General features: G+C 47.4%; 1 protein-coding gene across 1 annotated transcript in view; it reads left to right on the top strand.

The window, feature by feature from the left end:
* Galnt14 (polypeptide N-acetylgalactosaminyltransferase 14) overlaps positions 1–23348 on the top strand; it is a 214368-nt gene that overhangs the window by 132776 nt on the left and 58244 nt on the right. The window contains exon 2 of the mRNA XM_021217755.2: positions 1809–1978. Within this exon, the coding sequence (XP_021073414.1) occupies positions 1809–1978 (170 nt within the window). The remainder of the gene's footprint in view (positions 1–1808; positions 1979–23348) is intronic.

The raw sequence follows: 23348 nt of genomic DNA, 5'->3' as shown, positions 1-23348 counted from the left end.
TGTGTGTGTCTCTGTGTGTGTGTCTGTGTGTGTGTGTCTCTGTATGTGTGTCTCTCTGTGTGTGTCTGTGTGTCTGTGTATGTGTGTGTGTGAGTGTGGGACCTCTCTAGGACATGTGCTACTGTCTTTCCTCCCTCCTTTTGAGCTCAGAGCACCGTGAGGGTTACAACTTATTTTGAGAGTCATAATGAATTAAGTTGGCAGTGAGCCATTGGGAGACAGTCCCATGACCCTTCCCATGAGGATGGGATGTCAAGGTCACCCTGGGGTGATGTTCCAAACAGAGGTGGCAGCTGTCAAGCTGTGACACTGCACAGCACAGTTTGTGGTTTTCCCACACCTACCTGAGTTCCCCCTAGCAAATTCTGGAGCCGCAGTATCATAAGACACTAATAAAATCAATTATTGGATAAAAATCACTGGTTTCCAGGGCTTCGTTTTATGCTATTGGAAAAAAATGCTGTTTCAAACAGAGATAACAAAGAGGAAGAGAGAGATCAATTACCAGATAAGATCTCACAGTGCACAAGATGAGCGTGCAGACTGGTATAGCCCCTCTTACCTGTCACAAAGCCTGTGCAAATGTCACTAAGCCAGTTCTGAATTTCCTGCTTGCGTGTCTGTGTGCAGCAACAGCTAGCATTCTATGACTGAGCGCTGGTCTCTTCTCCCTTAAGATTTGTGCAGTATACGATTGTGACCTGCCTACTAGGGTCGTATGAATGAGCAGTATGAATGAGCAACTTCTTGGTGACAATGCCAGCCTCAGGGCACGAGCCACCCCACTTGAGACCATTAGGAAGCTCTCCCTGGAGGCACAGCATTTGTGGTTTAGATGGAATTGGAAGTTGTGAGTATTGGGGGGTATAGACTATTCTTTCTCATGGTGAGGGTGGGAACAGCTTTTAGGAAGCGGCTGCCAAGTTGAGGCCTGGATTCTCAGCCCCACTAGCTGGGTTGGCTGAGATTTAGCTGTTGGGGTATATCAGACATCATTGGCTCTGATGGGAAGGCAGGCCCTCACCTCCCCTGTTGGAAGGATCCAGAAGACCAAGCTTTGCCTGAAGACCTGCCACTTGCTAGGCTGGTGGCCTTTCTAGGGTCCCTTGTTCCCTATCTGTCCAGAGAGTTTAAGTATGAATCAAACCAAGGACATGGAAGTCACCTTCCATAATCTGAAATCCTGTGTCCTCGGACATACACTGTTGGCATATTACTGGCTCGCCCACTGATGCTTCCTCTAAGAGTGGCTACAGGTTCTTCGGTTGGAGAAATAAAAGACCAAGGTGTCTGGTGGGTCTCACGCCACTGTGGATCAATGACATACCTCCTGAAACTGCCTCTCCTGAAGTTCATTGGAGACAACAGCAGTTGTGGTCCGCCGGGTCTGTGCTGGTGCACCGGGTATCCTCATATCATCCTGGGAAGATGGTCTTTTGGGTTGGAGTGCTAGAATTTAGGCTCAGGTCCTGCTGCTCCCTAGGTGTGGATTTTGGGCAACGTACTGCCTGCCTGAGCATGTATGGACACATCTGAGCAATTGTGTGAGGATTATAGGAGATCATGGAAATGATGGTCCTCGAACTGTACCTGGCACGTGGGGCTTGATAGATAGCAGCAGCAACATTACCACCCCTCTGTATGTGATTATTATTGCTGGCGCGTTTGCTGATGTTCTTGCCCCTGGCCCCATGTTTGAGTTCAGCATTGCCAGAACAAGCTTCATCTCTGGTCGGTCGCTGACAGATGGCTGGGAGCTGGTGGTGGCTGGGGAGCCTTCTCACGGACTTTCCATTCATGTCACACAGCCTTCCGATGCGGACTGGGACGACCTGTGGGAGCAGTTTGATGAGCGGCGGTATCTGAATGCCAAAAAGTGGCGTGTCGGTGATGATCCCTACAAACTGTACGCTTTCAACCAACGGGAGAGCGAGCGGATATCGAGCAATCGGGCCGTCCCAGACACACGCCATAAGAGGTACCTCCTTCTTCCATGTAGGGGCTTTACCCATCACCGCAGCCAGGACCTATTAGCAATGAGTTTGATTTGGAGACTCACTGATCACAGTGACCAGTGCAGGTGACAAGATGGAGTAACATTTCTGTGCCACACGCTGCTTGCACACCAACCATCCCAAAGATGCTGCTTTCTACTTGGAGGTTAAAGAGAGTGAGATGCCCACCACAGAGGGCACACCTGCTCCTCACCTGGTGGTCACCCTAGGTGATGCATACTATATAATGCTAAAGGTTTAGTGGAACACCAAAAGACCGGACCTGGATTTCCTTGACCAAGTCTCACATCCCAGCCTGGCTCTCGAAGCAGAAGGGCATGATGGGTAAACTCTCAGGAATTCAGGCTATGCTCTCTCCTGTCACTAAGAGAAATTCTTTCCACAGCACCTCATGCACATTTCACAATGTGAGAAGAGACTCAGAGGGGCCTCTTCCCTAAGAATTGTTTCCTGTCTGCCTGCCTGGATGGGAGGGGGCTTTCACACACCCTCTTTGTAGCCACTGGCTCAGAGAGGCCACAGCTCCAGAGCACAACGGAGATGAGGTAGAGAGCTTTGTTAGGAGCAGAAAGAGCCCGCGTGAATGGGGATGCTTTGTCTCCTTGCCAACTGCTCCTTTGGTCTTGGGAGCCCCTCTGTTTGCTGCTGAGGTCGGAGAAAGCAATGGGGTCCTAACTGTTTTCCCCTCCAAACCGCCATGCTCTGGCCCAGACATGCTAGAGAGTCTCAGAGAAATGCATGAGTGTCCTTGCACCCATTCCAACACAGATCGGCCTCTGGGTGGCAAGAGTCAAAGGCAGTTCAACTGGAAAGGCGTAGAGTGTAAGGGTAGCGAGGATTGACTTGAAACTCTTCTCAGCCTTGTCGTTCTCTAGTTGGTTTGGGTCCCCATTTGTGGAGAAAGAATTTGCATGCAAAGGGCTTTTATAGTTATTGCGGCTTACCGTGTTGGTAATTCTTGAGCGTGACTGTGTGAAGTCATTTGGACCCAGTTTCCAAAGCAGAGCTGCGCAACCCGGAAATCCTGTAGGCGACATGTGTCCCCTGGAGACATTCAGCTGGTCCTCGTTAGTCACTCTCAGGGTTGCATGGAGCTGGAGTCTTGGAGTCCACATGAACACAGCAAAGGGTACAAACTGGATGATGGCCTGGCTTCTTCTAATGCTGACCAATCTGTGAATTTCACTCTCCCTATGAGATGCCACGAACGTCCCCCTAAGCAGCAGTGTCTGTGTCCCCTATAGCCAGAGTCCCCTCCCCCTCCCTCCTACTGGCCTAAACTCTCTTAGAGTCGGAGTCCCATTGAAATTCTTTTTAATATTGCTATTTGAATTCCCCAGCCCTTATCCTGTTACTTCTCTCTGAGCAAAATTTGAATACCAAGTTATTATATTTCCTTGAGCAGAAACTACGTGCGGGAGATCAGGCAAGAGGGAGGGGAGAGAAGCCCCATTAGGGGCTTTCGGGAAGCCTCATTAGGTCTCAGTCAGGTAGCTGCTTCCTTGTCCTGATTCTAGATGCCAGATTCCTGCCCCCTCCCCCCAGGAAGGAAACAGGCTCTGGAACAACTGGGTGGGAGGCCTTGGAGAGCAGGCACCACTGCTCTTAGCCAAGGGAGGACATGCCAAGAGCTCACCAAGCAGGTGAGTGCGCTGAGCTCTGTCCTGCCCTCTCACTTTCCTGTGCAAAGCAGAAATGAATGTGTGCACAAAGGCCAGACTTGTGGGGTCAGGCAGTGAAGAGACAAGCTTGTTTCTCCCCCCCAAAAAGCCTGGCTTGCCAGCCAGCTCTGGGCTCTGTACCTACCCAGGGTTCCATCTGTTAAAGAGTTGTGATCTGGCAGGGAGGCAGCAGGAAGGGCAAAGAGGACTGAGGTAGAATCCTGATACTGTTTGAGAAGACAAAAGGGGAAAGAATATTAGCCGTATGTCTGCCTCAGGGCAACAGCCTTACCCTGCAGGAGCTGGAAGTGTGGTGCTCAGAGAATTCTGGATTCAGCGAATGTTACTGGGGTGGGGATGGGGAACCCAAAAGAATAGAGATCAGAAGGCTCAGAATTGAGGTTCTTGAGCAAGGACCCACTGGATCCTCCATCCCTAGGCTGAGTTTAGTAGAGTGCTGCCCCCTGCTGGTAGTACCCTGTGATCTCAAGAATGAACCCCAGAGCCTGTCCACAAAAGCCAGATGTTCTTCCCTCAGACTCAGGTCACTGGGTGGAGAGATGTCCTAGTTACATACAGGATCTCCCTCATCCAGCTCCCGCTTACGGAAACCATCTATGACTAGCATCACCAGCCAGGTTTCCAAATCCTGCCGCGAGTCCTACAGATGCTGGCGTAGTCCCATAAGCTCGTCCACACAGACCAGAAGAACCGTGGGACTCACTTTGGGGCCTGCCGACCTTAGTTATGACCCCACATAGCTAATGGTGGTCAAGAGTTCTCAAGAGCAATGTTGCTGACACATTGGGCTCTTTGATGCTTCATGGAGGGGTTATCCTGGGCATCCCAAGATTCTAGCAGTTTCTCTGGCCTCTATTACTAGATGCCAGTAGCACTCCCTACCCTCACAGCTACCTTCCCCCCACACGCCAAGTTGTGATTGCCAAAAATACCGTTCCCATATGTCTCCCCTGGAGGACAAATCTGCAGTGAAGATCACGGTGTAAATCTGGTCTTGCTTTTTACCCAAATCTTCAGAGATGAAATGAAAATATTTATCACCAGTTAGTTCACCACCAGCAAGAGGTCAGGCCAGACCTCCTATGTGAAGCAGGCTGAAGTTGGGAACAATGTAAAGGGTTGCCATAGGGTCAGCACGGGGTCTCCGGGATCTGGCAGCCGTTTCCCATCCTGGCTGAGATGAATGGATGTTCACTAACTTTCTCTGCACCTTGCTTTTCTCTTTTGAAAAGCAGGGATAAAAATAACAATAATGATCTAATGCACTTCGGTTGTTATAAGGGTCAAATAAAATATGGAGAGTGTTGACCTATTTTCATATATATATATATATATATATATATATATATATATATATATATATATGTGTGTGTGTGTGTGTGTGTGTGTGTGTGTGTGTGTGTGTGTGTGTGGAGAGAGAGAGAGAGAGAGAGAGAGAGAGAGAGAGAGAGAGAGAGAGAGAGAGAGATGATTAAACAAACTAATGAAGCACTAGCTCAAACACCAGAATGGAGGGGTCAGACTGTCAGGTGTGGCGGTGAGGCTAGGGAAAGACAAAGGTGGGGTTCAAGGTCAGGCTCGATTCCAGAGAAATAGACTGAGCAGCATCAAGGTGGGATATGTTGGTTTCTAAATGCCAATCTTAGCAGCTCTCAACCCAGGCTTCTTCTGAGAGGCACTTGGGAGCCATTTAAATATGTTGATACCCAGACTCCAATCAACTCAAGTGTGTCCTTGCTCAGTTCCCAAGTGACTCTAATGAGCATCGAGACTTGAGGGTGGCCGTTCCTCGTGATGGCTTCCCAGACTTAAACAGGCAAACAGACAAGTCATCTAGGGATGTTTGTCCATCTGACTCAGTAGGTTGGGGGCGAGGGGGGCTGATATCCAGCATTTCCTTTCTTCCTAAGGTTTTTTTTTTATATATATAATTTTTATTTATGCATCTGTGTTCCTGTATGTGTGAGAGAGTGAATGTCACATGTATGGGGACTGCTGGAGGAGACCAGAATAGGGATTGAGATCCCTAGGAGCTGGAACTACTACAGGTAGCTGGACCATGTGGGTCGCTATCCCGAGTCCTCTGGAAGAGCAGCCAATGCTCTTAGCCATATCTTCAGCTCTGAGATTCTGCATGTCTAATAGGTTCCCCAACGATGGCAATGCCTGTGGTCTGTGGATCACACTTTGAACAGCAAGAACTCACAATGGCTTTGAAAGTCTGATTCTCCAGACCAAAGGACCACCAGCGGCAGCATCACTTGGGAGCAGGTTGGAAATGCACAGTCTTAGGCTTTGCCCAGAAAGCTTCAGGTGAACCCCAGAGACCTGGCGTATCGAGAACTTTAGGTGACTCTGAGACCTGCTCTATGAAGCACAGGCCAGGTGAAATCCATGTGTGATCTGGTTCTGCCAAAAGTCTCAGGGTTTGAGGAGAGAGTAGAGGCCCTGGGATAAGTGCATCCACCTGCCCATGCATTTGTGTGCCTCTCCCTCTGTCCAGGTATCTTGGCTTCTGGCCTTGTATAGGCTGGCCTCTCTTGTCCCCTCTTATCCCTCTTCCTCTACCCTTATCCCGGCATCCTCTTGACAACCAGCGTCACTGTTCCTAAGATCTGTGTACTGCAGGGTCTCATGCTTTGCCTCACAGCCAATGACCTACGTTGGCTGCCTCACTCATTTGTGGAACTGAGCCCCCGTGATGTAGGCTTTGTTCCTGCTAAGGACACCATCCAGCCTTTCGGCAAAGATCCTGCTTGTTCTGGTGTCAACTGCCCTGTAGAGAAAGGAACAGATTGAACCTCAATTACAGTGTCTGGTGTGTGATAAGGGGCATGATATGTGTTTGTTGAATAAATAAAAGAGGAAGACATTAGAAAGACTGTTAACCCCCCCCCCCTCTCTCTCTCTCTCTCTCTCTCTCTCTCTCTCTCTCTCTTTCTCTCTCTCTCCCTCCCTCCCTCCCTTCCTGCTCTCTCTCCCTCACCTGCCTTCCATGCAGAGAGGACAGAGGAGCTAAAGAAACCCTCTCTCATTATCCTTTGCCCCCCCCAGGAGCTTCATATGAGAAGTGGAGAGAACAGTCACAGAGTTAAAGGGGAAAAAGTTTTCCCCCCTTTGAAGAGTTCTCATTACTGAAGAGAGAAGAGGGAAGAAACAGCACGTGGGAGGGGTCTGAGCTTATTAAATTTGCTTCCAGTTTTCGTACCACAGTAATTGGATTCTGATTTATAGCATACATTTGGACAGCACCTGGAAGAGAGAACTATTAGCTGAGCATTAGAGCAAGAGCCACCAGGAGAGAGCTGTTGGGGTGAACTGCCTCAGAAGCTGAAGAAGCCAGGTGACTTGACAGGGAGGGGTGGGAGGAGGAGAAGACATTGGTCCTCCCCTGTGGGCTGATGGACTGATCGAATCCTTAGCATTCTCCTCAAACCAGAATGGTACAGAAAGCGGTGGGTGGTCATACATGGTCACACTGTGACCCTCCCTTACCCACCCTACCCCTCACATCCATTTGGTACGATGGTCACAGTGTTGAGGCTGAGACTTGCTTGCATCCTTTAGACATACATGTCTCTGGAGAGATGTGGGGAGGAGGGATGCAGATGGACTTAATGAAACATCCCGGTTCCTCCCTTTTCTTCATCTTCTTTGTAAAGTGTTGGGCTGGATAACCTCCACTCATTCTCCCGATTCTCCGCTCTTCACATCATTGCACAAGCGTGGACCAGCTTCACTCAGTCTTTATGGTCCTGCTAGCTTATCCCATTTCAACTGAGCAGAGCACTGGGCATTCCTAATCCCAATGTTTCCACTTCAGGCATGTCGCTCTGCCAACAATGTAGTCTCCAGATCACTGCCTGGGTCCTGTGGTCATAACGATAAATAAGACATGGATATGTCCTATATCACATGACTGAAAGGAGGTCGTCGTGTGCTGTGCAGAAAAATGTTAATGTAAGAAAGAGACAACTTCAGGTGAGCTAAGAGCCTTAAGAGTATGTCTCCAGCGCTCTTCTGTTCATAACACAGTGACTGGGCCAACAAACAATCCCTATTTTCCAGTTATCCTACCTTCACCCTGCCACAACTGCTGGCGTTCCCTTCATCCCAATAGCACGTAAAATACCTGGCAAGCAAGAAGCCATCAAATGGCGACACACCCCTCAGGTGGTGGGAGGGGGTGTGTGGATATTTGGATAAAGCAAATGCATGGTTTTGCTGTTGCCTAGCAATGCCTAGGATGGGGTTGCTTGGATTGCAGGGGGGCAGGTGATGGGTGGGCTACATAGAGTTAGAACTAAGGAAACTTCATTAGGTCTCCTCCCTGGCCTGGCTGGGTTTGATTGCTCCCTTCTGGCATATTCTCTCAGCCTTTAGTTCAGTGTGGAACTAAATGGTAAGAACCAGTGGGGCGCCCATCTCTTGCCTGGAGGGAAAATTCCACACTTGGATACATCTCACCAGGAAGACATTTTTCCTGTGCTCCTTTTCATCCTGGGAAATGAAGGGGCTGTGGCCCGGGTCTCTGGACGCATTCCTCCATCCTTGTATTTACTCGGTTGGAATGGCTGTCAAAGATCATCATCATTTCTCTCTTCGTGCTCGTCACTTAGCGGTAATAGGATAAGAATCTTTAAGGCTGGAATGACTAAGCGTAAAAAAAAAAAATGCTTGTATTCCCTCAGAGTCAAGGCTATTCCACTAGCTCAGCACTGTGTTAGTGATTCTGCGGCAAGTCTGAGAGGAGGGGAGGGAAACCCATCACAGACACTTAGCTTCTGCAAACAAGCTCTTCACATCTGCTACTTTCCAGTCCCTCGCCCACCCCACCCACCCCACCCCACCCCACCCCACCCCGTGTGAACCATTTTTCAGAATGAGATGTGAGCCCTTTGATGGAATCTCTATGTCTTGTTTGCTTGGAGTCCAAGTTGCTGCTGCGTGCAAGGAAGGGAACCACTGGAGGGAATTCAGAGCATCATCTCGGAAGTAGCCGTGCGGTTAAACGGAGGCAGCAGGAGACTTGGGTCCTAGCACTGATGTCTAGGGTGCTGTGATGGTTCATCTGCACTGTCAGCTTGACCAGACTTGAAATCCCCTAGGAGACGGACATACCTCTAAGCATGCCTGCGAGGGTGTTTCTAGAGTGGCCTCACGGGAGCTAATGCTGAGTGCGGGGCAGACAACCCATGAGCTAGGAACTCAGACTTCATGAAGAGGGAGCAAGGAGGACGGTAGGGTAACACTCATCCTATATTCTCAGCACTTAGGAGAGGCAGAGAGAGAAAGTCCAAGGCTGCCCTTTCATTCTATAGAAAGCTTGGAGCTGGCCTGAGCTACAGGACACCTGCACTCAAACCAAATGAACAAAGAGAACAAACACAACTCTTCATTTTTTTAATTTATTCTTCTCTCAACAATACAACCCAACCACAGCCTCTCCTCCCAGTCCGCTGCACACACATACCTCCCCTCTCCCCACCGATCTACTGCTTCTTCATTTCCCTTCAGAAAAGAGCAGACCTCTCAGTAATACCAACCAAATTCAGCATGACAAGATACAGTAAGACTAGACTAGACGCATGCCTTCCTTCATGTCAAGGTTGGACGAGGCAACCCGATAGGAAGAGAAAGGTCCCACAAGCAGGCAAGGGAATCAGAGATGCTCATGCTAATTGTGTTTTAAGGAGGAGGCCAAAGGAACTTCAGCCTCATTGCCTCATGCTTCCTGCACTGTGGGGGAAGGGTGGAAGTGAGCAGTCACCACTGAGAGCCCACCCCACCATGCCATGCCTGTCCCATCCTGAAGGACCGAATGCTCAAACTGTAATCTAGAGAAAGCCCTTCCTTCCTTAAGTTGCTTGGAATTAGACAGTAGGTCATGGCTTTGAGGAAAGTAATTAATACGAGATTCTTGAGATAATTCTCTCCAGGTAGGAAGGAGGTTGGGCCACAGGACTGGGGTAATGTGTGTCTCCTGATTCTTCGACTGCTGAGCCTGTAGGTCTCCTCTACCGCTGCCTTCTCTGAATTCCAGATTTCCCAGAAGCACAGCTCCTTCGTCTTCACAAAAGGGTCAGGCACAACCCTGGCTGACCAGGGTCTGTCTAGACAAACCTACCTTAGCATGTTTGTTTTCCATACCTCATTTCCTAGAAACGCCCACCAACTCTGGCCCTGCATTATGCACATCACCATTTATTCATTTATAATCCGTACGTTCAGCTCATTAGGACAACACTTGTATTTAGAATATTCCATTTGTCAAGTTCTGGCTTAGGGATGGGTCCCTTTGGGTCTCAAGTATGGACTTCATTGAGACCATCTCTCCTTGATTCAGTTCAGCGCCCCTGCCTTTCCCTCTCTCCCATATTTTAGTCTGGCTACTCCTGCCCTGGCCATGTACTGGATCATAGGGGCTAGAAACATTTCTGTGAATAAAGGGGAGCTGACCTATGTAGAAGAGGGAATCCGTGGCTTTCAGAAGTAGATGATGTTTTAGTTATAACTGTCAGGAACATATGGGCCTTGATGATCTCACCAGGGGGATGGGCATTCCATGTTGGAATAAGACCATAGGAAACTATCAAACGGGAAAGACAGTGAAATGTCAAAAACGTTCTGGAAGAGAAACAGAGTCATGGTTAGCAAAGTCTTGACTTTAGAAGGGCTTAGAGTTAACTCAGTAAACAACTAGAAGGCTCTTGTTCTCATACTCTATTGCCATGGCAACCCTGGAGATGTCCTATGCATGTTTTCTGCCAGTGCTTGTTGTTATGGGAGTTTCTAATAGAGGAAAGGAACCAAAGTGCACTAAGCAAAATGGGGCAGTGTCACAAGGATGCCCGCCAGGAAGGAGGAATACCAAAATAAGATTGGTCCTAACTGGGATCAAACCAGAGAAGGAGTTTGGCATGGATCTTAGCAACAGAACCCTTTGGGTGGTTTCATGGCTGTCACACTGGGCGACTTGTACGTAGGTTTGATGGGAGGGATGAGGAGCAAATACTGGCCTTGGAGTAAAGAAACTGGGTGTGACAATGGGACTTGTCCTTCATCCCAGAGCAACTTGTGTGCTTCAGAATGAGCACCGAGTGGGTTATAGAGCCCTGGATATGTCATCAAAAGTAGAGATGAACCACACGTCCAGATGACAAGAACTAGGCTCAGCAAGGTTAAAGAGCCTCTTCAAGGTTAAACTGTTCACTGGTGCTTAGTTGGAACTCAAAATCAGGTTCTCAGGTTCTAAGACTTATATACATATTATATAAATATATAAGTTCTACTATGGGGGGAAAGACAGAGTGAGACAGAGACAAACAGAAAGATAGAAACAGATGGACAAAGATAGTGACAGAGTAATTAAGATGAACTTGGGCTTTGGAGTAAGGAGAAAAAGGTGATACACAAGGATTCTGGGTTTGACAGTTAAGATAGTTTGGTAAGTATATTTTAGCTTTGCCTGGAGGTGCAAAAAGCAACACTTCAATCATCTAATGACTGAAGAGTGTCATCTGCTGTCCTGTCACCTGGGTCAAACTTCAATGGGCAGGTGACTGGAGAAGCTCCCTTTGTGGCCTTGAAGGTGCTGATGAGTGGCCTTGGGTCTGGAGGCAGATTTCTCTGCCTCCTCCCTGGGTCTGTTCCCCATAGTTCATATAGTCCAAAGATGTGGGCAACATTAAGAAGTCCAGAAAGAGATTCAAGCATATGTTTAATATCAAAATGGGAAGGTGGCTTGGACTATAAACATTTGCCACGAGGAACTTAGACTACAGATGACTGTGTGCAAAGCAATAACGGATATACCCGTGGAAGAGATGATGTTTGCCCCATGGAATGATAGTTCTTAAGCATAGCAGCCTCTCCACGTGGGTAACTTCGGTTACATACCTTCCTGCAGCCACTGCGACTATATTATCTCACGGATTACCCCTGTCCTATAGGATTACTGTTGCTGCAAGGAGGCACCATTGGAGTGTCTCAAAAGCAACTTGGGGAGGAAAGGGTTTATTTGCCTTACCCTTCCAAATCACTATTGATCATCAAAGCAAGTCACAGCAGGAACTCAAACTTGGAGGCTGATGCTGAGGCTGTGGAGGGGGGCTACTTACTGGCTTGTTCCACATGGCTTGCTCAGCCTGCTTCCTTATAGAACCATGGACCACCAGCCCAGGGATGGCACCACCCACAATGGGCTGGGCTCTCCCCCATCAGTCACTCATCAAGACAATCCCTTACAGCCAGATCTTATGGAGACATTCTCTCAGTTGAGTTTCCCTTCTTTTAGATCAGTCTAGCTTCTGTCAAGTTGACATAAGACTACCCAGAACAGCAACTTTCCATAAGCACGTTGGTTAGACTCCCAAATCAAGTAATTTTTTTTACCTTATTTTATGATAATATTTCATATTTTACCTATGACCTTTGCCAAAACCCCAAGAGCCAGACTTGACTCTTCATCCCTCTTCAGAAGCCTGCTTCTCTTTGAGTTATCTTTTGGCATTTTGCCAAACATTTTGAGGCCATGTCATAGAATATGGAGAGAAATTGGGGGTCAATACAGGAATTCCTGGGTTCTTCCTGAGACAAGGCTCTAACTTCTTCAGCCCCTTTGCCATCTGTGAAGGCTAGTTTTGGTTGTTAACTTGACTGTGTCTGGAATGAACTAATATCCAAGTAGCTGGACACACCCGTGAGGGATTATTTTTTCTTAATTAAATTATTTGAAGTGGGAGGACACACTTCTAATCTAGATCTTTTGAAGTAGGAAAATCCATCTTTAATTTGGGCCACACCTTTCTGCTGGCAGCCTATATAAAAGATATATTTCTCCCTCTCCCTCTCCCTCTCCCTCTCCCTCTCCCTCTCCCTCTCCAGTTCCCTTTATTTCTCCCTCTCCCTCTCCCTCTCCCTCTCCCTCTCCCTCTCCCTCTTCCACTCCCTTTCCCTTCCCTCCCCCTCCCTCCTTCTCCCCCACCCCACCCCCCGAAAGTTCTTTCCTTCACTGGCATTATAACCTACTTATTTTGGATTCTGGCATATACTGAAGACCAGCTGAGAAATCCAGCATTGTGGACTGAACCAATACTGGATTCCTGCAGGTTCGATTGGTAGACAACCATTGCTGGGCTAGCTGGACCACAGCCTGTAAGCCTGCAATTCTAATAAATCTAATATATATATATACAGCATCCATTTCTTCATGTGAACCCTGAGTATAATAACTGGAGGTGGTTATTATGGTCACTTCCAGTTCCATCTGCTGCATCAACCGCTCTTCTTCCAGTAAGATTGTGTGCAAGAACTGACTTAGGAGCGGAATCAGGTTAGAAGCTATTTCCAGAAACATGACACCTTCCTGCTTTGCAGCCTCTTCCTCCCACCCCCATCGCCCTGAATTAATCTTTGCCTCCACAAACTCCCCATCCTAGCCAGACTCAAGGACCCTCCAAAACCATTAGCACCGTCCTTTATAGCGCTACCTTGTCTGTTTCCTCCAGCTAGCCCTCCTTACTTCTTTCTCAGCATGGAGGTCACGGGGCCTCTCTTGGCCTGAGGTACTAGCATCTGTTGGTCAGACCTGTTTTGTCAATTATCAGACCTGCCTTTTACACTGGAAGCACAGGCTCTTCTAGCACAACAGCATCAGGACCATTTGCTGCTGAGCAGGGCATGGCTTGTGGGTGTCAGTTTAGCATCTTGTAGTCACTTGCCTGAAGGTGTCACCTGGAATAGGGACCCAGAATTTTCACACTTCTCATCTTTAACACTTACGACTTGCCACATGACAGTCCCCTCCCCTGCCTCCAGCACTTTAAAGAACCATTGGTTTGTTGTATATGAGGCATACACCCCTAATGCTGTGTAGAAACAGTGCTAGTAGATTGCTTAAAGAAATCATAAGGGCTCTAGGACTAGGGCCAGGGTGCCTGCGCTATTCCTAAATAAAACGATGAATGGTCCAGGATGTCCTCCAAGTAAAGCTACTTGTGTCTTCTACTTATGTAACAATTTACATCTCTTGTAACATCCTTTTTGGTCTTGGGTGAAGGGACTATTTCGGGGAAGGAAGCTGAGGTTTAGGCAAAGGACCTGGAGCACTAAAGGCAAGGCTAGATTTTCAAATTCTTGGGAGTTTGGGAAAACATCTCTCTCCTATCTGGTCCTTAGGTGAGTTACTGAAACTTCTCAAGACTCCATTTCTTCATCCATAGAATGGGACTTCTCTCCACTCTAGTCAAAGAAAGCAAGGTAGGCTCAGAGGAAGAGAGGTGAAGGTGTATGCAAGATGAGCATGGACAAACACTGGCTCAGAGCTCTCTCCTGCCCTCTTGGGTTGGACGCTGCTTGCTCTTTGTGCATTGTGCTGAGCTCAGCTCAAGGATGCTCTCTGCTGTAGAGCATGTGGGTAGGACATCCTTGGAGAGCTCCTGGACTCCTAGCAGTGAGCATTCCACTTGAGTGTCAAACTTACTTTAAAGGTTGGAAAGCTTCAAGGAAGTGGGGAGACATCGCAACAGTTCATCTGGTGGAGTTTACACTTAAAAGATACCGAGGAGAGAAGCCAAGGCCAGAAGAAGAAGTGATTTAGGGCTCAGGGCCAGCAAGTACAAAATGTGTTTGACAAGAGATGAAAAGAGCAGGAGAGGAGATGACAGCTGTGGGTGGGAGAAGCTGCAGAAAGGAGGCTCAAGCCCAGCATGGTGACAGACAGTGGAATGGCACAGGGAGAGCCACATGTGAGGCCTGACGTGGCTAGAAAGCCAGATGAATGTTGGTGTAAGGAGGCGCCCTTCAGCACTGGGGCCAGCCAGTCCCTCAATGCTAGCAAGGAGTAAGGTCTGTAACGGCCAGAGCTGGGTATCTTGGGTCTCTCTGAGAACACAAGAAGAAGCCCTTATATTGGTGGAGGCTCTATCACAATAAGCTGTTCTTGCTTTCTTACCTTGTCTGCTCCAGAAATAAACCTGCAGACAGCCAGAGTAGCCACACCGTCACTTCCTCTTGCCCCCAGCCCTTCAGTCTGAGTCTCCTTCATTGCTCGTTCACACACTTTCCTGAGCCTGCCTGGGTCATCTCTCCAGGCAGAGAAACCAGTGCCTCTTGGCTCTCAGATCTGCTCCCTCCTAGGCTAGGTCCTTCTGTTCACCGTTTGAGCTGAGAGCCTGACATCCTGGAATCACGGTCCTCTCTTGCTCTGTTTTGTCCAGTCCACTTTCTAGAGGTCTCCGCGTCTCTGTGCACTTGGCCCGGATCTGTGGTTCATCCCTCCTGCTCAGGTGACTAGCAACCCCAACAATCCTACTGGCTTTGCCCTGAGTGGCATCTGCTCAAGATCACACCCCCCCACACACACACAGTCTAGAGATTTGCAAAAGCAGACTCGTGGTGCCTCATCTGACACTCTTTTCTGACAGTGTGCATGTGTTTCCCCACAGCTCTGCAAAAGGCTGACGGGGGCTCATTTTCTGGTTAAAACAAAAGGGCGGACTGCTTTGTTCCCTGCTCTTGATTCTGCTCAGGACACTCCTTCATCTTTCAGTAATTCAGACAGTGTCTCTCTTCTCCAGGATAATCTTAGTTTAAGTCCAGTATCTCCCACACACTCAAGCCCATCTCCAAAAAAGAACTATCACTCCATACATAACTGTAAGAATCCATTCCCTCTCTGTCTACCACCCAAGCTTTGAGGGCCATGTGTCAGGAGTGCTGACCTCTTTTTGTATCTCCAGAGTCCAGTGCAGTCCCTGGCCATCATTCTTTGTTCATCAGAATCAGCACTATGGACAGGGACTCCAAGTGTGCCTTCTATCCCTTCACAAACTCTCTACTGAAAACAATGTCTGGGAGTGCAGGGGTGGGAAGGAATCCTCAGAACAGAATGAGAAAATCAAATCATGGGAAATTTAAAGCCACCTTCACTCCACAAAGGATTCTCGTGTTCACTCATAAATCCAGGACCATAATGGGCAAGCACTTATTGATCATACTGCTCCCCTGACAAGTTCCAGGCACCTTATATATGTGCTCTCAGCTAAGCCTCACAACTTTGCTGTGATCCTGGTTTTAGAGATGAGGAAATTGACTCTGGCAGGTCGAGTAACTTGCTCGTAAGGAATATAAAAATGTAGGAAAGTGGCCCTGTCCAGAGGAAGGCAGTCTTCCTATAGAGATGGACAGCTTTGTGGGCAGGATCAGTTCAGATGATATGTGGTGGAGGAAGGGCTTTAGACCAAGGGATGCACAGTACCCACAGATAAGCACCTGGGCAAGAAGGGGGTAAAAGGACAAAGGAGGTGTGAAGAAAATGTCACTAGGGCACAACCAAAGGAGGTGGGTGAACTGGTTTAGTGGGGACAGAGGATCCTGTGAGAGAACTGTTAAATGGGGAAGTGTTTGAGAGCATGCGACTGCAAGCAGAGAATCATCAGGAATGATATATGACAGCTGGGACACAAGTCAGACATGGGAAGGCAGAAAGGGGATGATAGAGACAGATTTAGGGAAGGTTCACTCAGAGGGTATTAATTTAGGAAGGTGAGAAGCCCTTGCTTTTTTGTTACCTGACCCCTAACAGCTTTTCCAAGGGACACATTATCAAGAGTCCCTGGAGAAGAGATACTGGTCACTTGGCCCTCAAGGAAAACATACCTGAGCTCAAGACCCTGAGTCTGGCCTTTTCTTAGAGACATAGGCCTAGATCTGATCTCAGCTGCTCCCTTGTAAGGAAGTTTCTCCTCTTGAGCAGAAGAAGGCTATAAGTCACTGAGCCTGTAGTTGGGACATCTGGGAAATATGAGCAAGCATCAGGAAACAGGAAGAAGGCATATCATTCTTTAGCCCATGGTTTTCTAACTTTCTACAGCATTCTAGAATGTAGTTTTCAAGGCACTAAATCGAGACAAAGGCCAGTATTAAATAAGACTTGAATCAGTGTCTTAGTAAGGGTTTCTATTGCTGTGATGAAACACCATTGCCAAAAAGCATGTTGGAGACAAAGGGGTTTATTCAGCTTGCACTTCCACAGCACTGTTCATTCTTGAAGGAAGTCAGAACAGGAACTCACACACGGCAGGGTGCTGGAGGCAGGAGCTGATATAGAGACCATGGAGGAGTGTTGCTTACTGGCTTGTTGATCATGGTTTGCTCAGCCTGTTTTCTTATAGAACTCAGGTCCACTAGCCCAAGGATGGCACCACCCACCATGGGCTGGGCACTCCTCCATCAATCACTAATTAAGGAATTACCTTACAGATGGATCTTATGGAGACATTTTCTCACTTGAGTCTCCTTCTTCCCTGATGACTCTAGCATGTGTCAAGTTGACATAAAAACAACCAGAACAATCGGTGAGCCCGATATCCCTCGAGGGTACAGGAATAAGGTGTGTGAAGCACTGAGTGGGGAGGCAGAGTGTCTGGTTTTAGATGAGTTTCTGCTGCTCTCTGTCTTCTTTATGGAGAGAGAGAGGAGCGATGCACCACCTACCCGGGGAATCACTGTGTGCCTTTAGAGCTCTGTGAAGAGCACCTGAGACGGAGCAAGCATTCGGTAAGCATATCTATTATTACTATTGGGCCATGTGACTCCAGCAGGGCTAAAATAAGACATGAAGGCGCCATGCTCCCAGACTCCAACGTTCTTTTTCAGGAAACACTCAGAAATAAGTCTTGGCCTATCCCCAACACTTTCTGGTCCCAGGAAGAAGCTTCTACATTTATAGAACCTTTGGTGAGCACTTTCTCTCTCTCTCTCACACACACACACACACACACACACACACACACACACACACACACACACACACACACACACCTGCCCCCTGGGGAGTATTGATACTAATTGACCTAGGTCCTAGTACCAAAGGGTACTCTCTTCCACAGTGTACACAAGCTGAGAAGCAGCCATCCCCCCTCTACTCAGCTTCCAGCGGGCCTCTGTCTTCCATGTCTGCTCAGCATGAAAGATCTACGTTGGTTCACCAAGTAAGCCTGGTGCACAGTGGAGCAATGGTCACTTCTTGAGGTCTAACGCAAAAGGAAAAAAAATAAATCCATGTTCTTCTGAGGCAAGTGGATATTGTGAGCCCCTATGGCACTTGTCTTGCACATGACCCAGAGATGTCCCAAGGAGTTGGACCAGAGCTGGAGATGAGAAAGTCCTTACAGAGGAATAGCCACAGCACTAAGAACAGAGGGGTGTCTGCCAGTCCCAAGAGCAGGAGGCAGCCCATCTTCCACATCGGCATGTGTGTTTTTGGCAGAGGGTGGGCAGACAAAGGCGAATCGCAATCTAATGTGATGGATCATTAAACTGCATTCAGATGCCAGTTGGTAACTTAGTCCAAGTCTGACTTGCAGAGCTGAGGGAGAAAGGAGACAGTGAGCGAGATCTCACTGAGGCTGCCTCTTGCATCTGGTAGTCTATCAATTATTTTTGAAAGGGAGGCCTTTTCTGGTATTTTGACACTGTCTTAGTTTTGGCTTTATAGCCCTAAGTGCTAACGTCTTTCATATCCCTACTAAGATGGTCCATTAAGCCCCACTTAAAGCATTCTACTGCTTTCCAAATCCAAAGTCTCCATATCCAAATTCCTCCAAACAGAAACATAGTCAGGCCTATCCCAGCAATATCCCAGCCCTGGTACCAACTTCTGCCTTAGTTAGGGTTTTATCACTGTGAAGAGACAGCATGACCAAGGGAATTCTTCTACATAAAATATTTAATTGGGACTGGCTTACAGTTTCGGAGCTTCATTCAGTCCATTATCATCATGGCGGAAGCACAGCGGCATGCAGGCAGACTTGGTGCTAGAGGAGCCAAGAATTTTACATCTTGATTCATGAGCGGCAGAAGGGGACTGGATCTCACTGGCCCCACTTGAGCATATATATGAGACCTGACTTCAACAATGTATTTTATTTACCCCCAAATGTCAAGTAGTAGCATTTCAACATGCTATTTATGTAAAAGCAAGTTATCAAAAGAATTGCCATTCTTTTTCTTTGAAATTGTGGATAGATTCTATACGCGTAGCTAACTGAATAATGCCATTGAGGCTAGGCACAGTTCCCACGCTCACTAGTCGCATGTGGCCAACGGCTGCCATATTGGGTGGACCTTTTCTAGAAGATTACATGAACCACAGTCCAGTGGATTCAGTCTCTCACATGAGGGAGAATTGTTTGTCTTTCCTGAGACTTTGGGAAATGTGAACACACTGCCTTTTAAACCAGGCTGAGTATCTACTACACAATAGCAATAGAGAAAGCTAAACAGGCAATATCCCAGATGCTCTTGGGGAACTACCATGGCCCAACACATCCTTCTTACTTCACAGTAACTTTGTGCTCTAACCTGTGATTCTTCTTTAGTTTTAAAGGCTTGCTTGGTCTCTGCATTCCTGACCTTGGCCCTCTTTCCCTCGTACTGACATCACCCATAGGGTGGTAAAGGACATTTTTCTCTGTAGCCCCCTGGGCACCCCTCCTCCAGCCACTTCACCTGTTCAAACTCATTCTTCAGGCCTGGATTGTTTTCATGGACTGTGTTTAGCCATCCTGCTAGCGACAGAGTGGTAACTATAGGTGAGTTTTTGTTTATACTGCCACCACAGTCAGTAGAGCAGGCAGAAAAGCAACTTCACCATGCTTGGTGGTAAATTACAGCAATTAGATGACGGTGGAGTCCTAGGAAGGCAAGATAAAGAAAGGAGAAAAAAAAACTGGCCAGACCATAGAGCAGTGGTGGTCCATGAGCCACATGATTGCATAATAGGTATCCTGCATAGCAGATGCTTACATTACACTCCATAACAGTAGCAAAATTACTGTATAGAGTCACAATGAAATAATGTTATGTTTGGGGGTCACCAGAACATGAGGAACTATATTAAAGGGGCACAGCATTAGGAAGGTTGAGAACCACCGCCTTAGAAGAACACATACATTTTACAAACACAGGAGAGGGGTGATGCCTACGGGGATGCAGAGTGGACCAAAGAGCAGGTCAAGCACTGTGTGTGGCTGGAAGATTGAGGTTATGGCAGACTGGAGTCCAAAGAACAAAGGCTGGGGTAGTGAACTATGATTAGGTATCTCAGCTGTATTTTGTGAGCAGTTAGAACACTTGGAAAGGTGGTCCATAGCATGAGAAGAAAGATAAAGGCTGGGAAGTTTCCTGTGAGTCAGCATCGTGAAGAAGTGCTGGGAACCTCAGCAGGGGCACCCTCACAGGAGAGGGTGGTGAAAGGGCCCTCGTAGGCTGTGCTAGCGGATGGCATCGTGTGGATAGGGCCTGTCTGTACTGTCTGATAGGATTCCCCAAGCCCAGATGCTTTAAGGAAGCTGAGTAAGTTTAGTCGCTAGAAAGGTCAAAAGCTTATCTCTGCCACACAGCCATCACCTTGGGTGGGTCAGTCCACTGTTATGATCCCCAGTGTTTTCATTTTTAAAAAGGGTGGGGTCAGCTGGAAGCAGTCATTTCTAAGCTGATAGATATCACGTAGAATTCTGTTTGGTATAATATGTGGTATGCTCTACTAAATCAATAGCTATATTTGACTTTCCTGTATTACTAGGAGAAGGGGGCCAGGGCAAGGCAGCAGCCCAGTTAGGTTTTGAGGGAGAAGCTTGGAATAGTGAGCCTTTCACAGGCTCAGAATCATTGGTGAGACACCAAGAGTAAGAGTTTACGAAATTAATCAGACCGTCTTCTATCATCTGCCAAGTTCTCTTGGCCCTTGTCTATCTTGTTCACCAATCATACAGACATCTCTCAGAAATACTACCCGGCAGCTCACGGTGAGGGGCCGATTAAATAGGTGGCCTGCAAAGCCCCTCCTGGCCAGAAATTACAAATAGCAATCACGGTTTTCTTTTGTGTGTGTGTTGGGGGAGGGGTGAGGATGGGGTCAAAGAAAAGTTGCCAGCTGTTGGTGGTGACTCAAAACCAGAAATGGGAGATGGAGACAGAGCGTTTAATTGAGTCCGAGTAATATGACCTCATATTCTACCACTCCCTCTCTACTTAGCTTCCCAGTTTGTCATGACAGACCCTGTGGGACTCTCTTACCTTGCCAGGAGGCAGGATGTTCAGAACTGATTTCTGGGATCATCGTTCTGATCTACAGCCTGCAATTAATCAGGCCGTGGAAGTGGCCTAGAAGTGTCAAGGCATAGATTTTCTGAGATTTCTGATGCTTCTGGATGTAGATAGCTAATAAATCCAGGAGGTGTTGATATTCTCCAAAGAACAAGAAGTGAAGACTCAGAACTGGACTGGCATCGAGGCTTTTCCAAGAATATGGTGGTAGCTAGAGGCAAGGGGATGTAGCATGGTTGGCCCAACTAGGGCTACCTGGAGACCAGGTACCCTGTAGAGTGGCCTTGCAGACTGGAAAGAAGGCATGTTGGTGACAACACCTAGGACAGCACTTGTTTTTTTTTTTAACTTACAGTTCTCCAGGGGCATGGAGACTCAATGCACTAGGACATCCATTGTACAAAACAAATTCACCATCCACTTTCACTATTGTTATTGTAGGTGGTCCCAGCAAGAAGGGAGAAAGAAGACAGTCATTGCAGATGGCACACAAGTGTCAGATTTCATTGCATGCTAGACTATAAAAGGAGCATCTGCATTGGGGGCCGGCCTAGAACAGTTAGTGAGATGATATCCAAAGAAGGAGGAGACAGAGGGGAAGGAAGAAGGAAGGAGAGAGGGAGAAAAGGATCATTTGAATACTAAGTTCTCTCTGCATGTAGAATCCCTCAGGCTTCACTTCCTAGTATCATCTTGTGAGTGGAGGCCACCAGAGCATGAACAAAGGGACCCATGGGGACTCTTGGGCCAGAGTGTGTTGAAGAGAGACAGAACAGGATGTAATTCCATTGCTCTTCCTTCGAGTACTGAAGGGAAATTGTGTTTTACCTAGGAAAGCATGAGGATGATGATGATGATGATGATGATGATGATGATGATGATGACGACGACAGTCTCCTCCTCCTCCTCTTCCTCCTCTTCCTCTTCTTGCTCCTCCCTCTCCTCCTCCTCCCTCTCTTCCTTTTGTAGCCAAGGATACCTATATTTATCTTTTTGTACAATAGCTACTCCAAAATGTTATAGCAGCAGTTCTCAACTTATGGGTACAACCCCACAACGGTCACACATCAGATATCCTCTATATCAGATATTTACATTATGATTCATAATGGTAGTAAAATTACATTTATGAAGTAGCAATTAAGGGATTTTATGGTTTAGGATCATCACACGAGGAACAGTATTAAAGGCTCACAACATTGAGAACCCACTAAGTGATGACCTAAGATGACTTTTACCTCCTCACAGTTCCTATAGGTCAGCCATCTATGGTATAAGTGAGTCCCCTACTTCAGGGAGCCTCCTATGCTGCCCCCAAGGAGTCATGTAAGACTTTTGTCATCTCAGAGGTTGGCTGGAGGATGATCATCCTCCAAGTTCCTTCACATGGCTTTTGGTGAGATTTGGTTAACCACAGCCATGTGTGGAGATCTACAACATCGTAGCGTCTTCTCCCAAAGCATGAAAACCAGGCTCTTGTGACTTAGTCACAAAAGGATGAGAAATAATTTATCTCTACTTTCTCTATTTCTTTCAACTCAAGATCCAGAGAAGTAAAGGATGACACAAGTGTATAACTCTCAGTAAGAGTGGGAGAGAGTTGTGTGTGCCCAAGGGTGCAAGTGGGCTGGGGGTGGGGGTGGGGGCAAAGGGAGACGACCCTTCTTGTTCCCTCTCCATCTGCTGTGACATCTTTTTCATCCTTTCCAACCCAGGAAATGCTTTCCAACCCAGGAAATACACTGGTTACTCTTCTTTCTCCTCAGCAACTTGGAATGTCCCATACATGAGGAAGGCGAATGAAGGGGGACAGCAGTGTTGGGCCCAAGTGGCCTTTCCTTAGATATAGCTCAGCTCCTCAGAAGGGAGTCACCAGGTTCAGCCCCCCCAAGGGAATGGGGTATACAAAGAGGTATGGATTGAGGGCAGTCTTTGAAGTTCCTTTCCACAGTGCCTAACCAAAGTCCTTGACAAATCACCCTTCGGTTTTGGCCTAATTTTTCCATTCTGAATATGCTGAGATTCAATAACATACTAAGCAATCAATGTGGGTCGTTGTAACATTACAGCAGGTCTCAGTATCATTTGAAATGCTTTTATGAGGCAGGGAAGTTTGCTAACACCGAGAGAGCAGCTGCTGAGGCAAGAAGTAGGTGAGATGCCGTATATGTTTATGCGGATGAACAAATTAATCTGCATGTGAAATCCCAGTGAAATCGACATGAAATAAAAATTTCATGCCTTCCGGTGTGTCTGTGTTGCCCATGAAATGAGATTAAAAGGAGTTTCTGATTTTATACTCATCATGTTCTCTGTGCTGTCTGCGCCTTGCCCTCCTAAGAGTCGAGTGTGAACTTCAGGGTCAGCCACAGAGTAGGCGGTTTGTATTTTCTGTTCATCTCCCTCTTTGTCCTGCCACGGAACAGAGCTCAGAGTGGATTAGATGTTCTGTGCTTGAAAAACAAGATCTGATTCCAGAAGCCAGTAGTGAACTCACTGCGCTCTGCTCCGAGAAAACTGACATCCAGAAAAGGTCACT

The sequence above is a fragment of the Mus pahari genome, chromosome 18 (genome assembly GCF_900095145.1).
Source record: "Mus pahari chromosome 18, PAHARI_EIJ_v1.1, whole genome shotgun sequence".
Classification (NCBI taxonomy): domain Eukaryota; kingdom Metazoa; phylum Chordata; class Mammalia; order Rodentia; family Muridae; genus Mus; species Mus pahari.
This window is presented reverse-complemented; position numbering and strand designations above follow the sequence as displayed.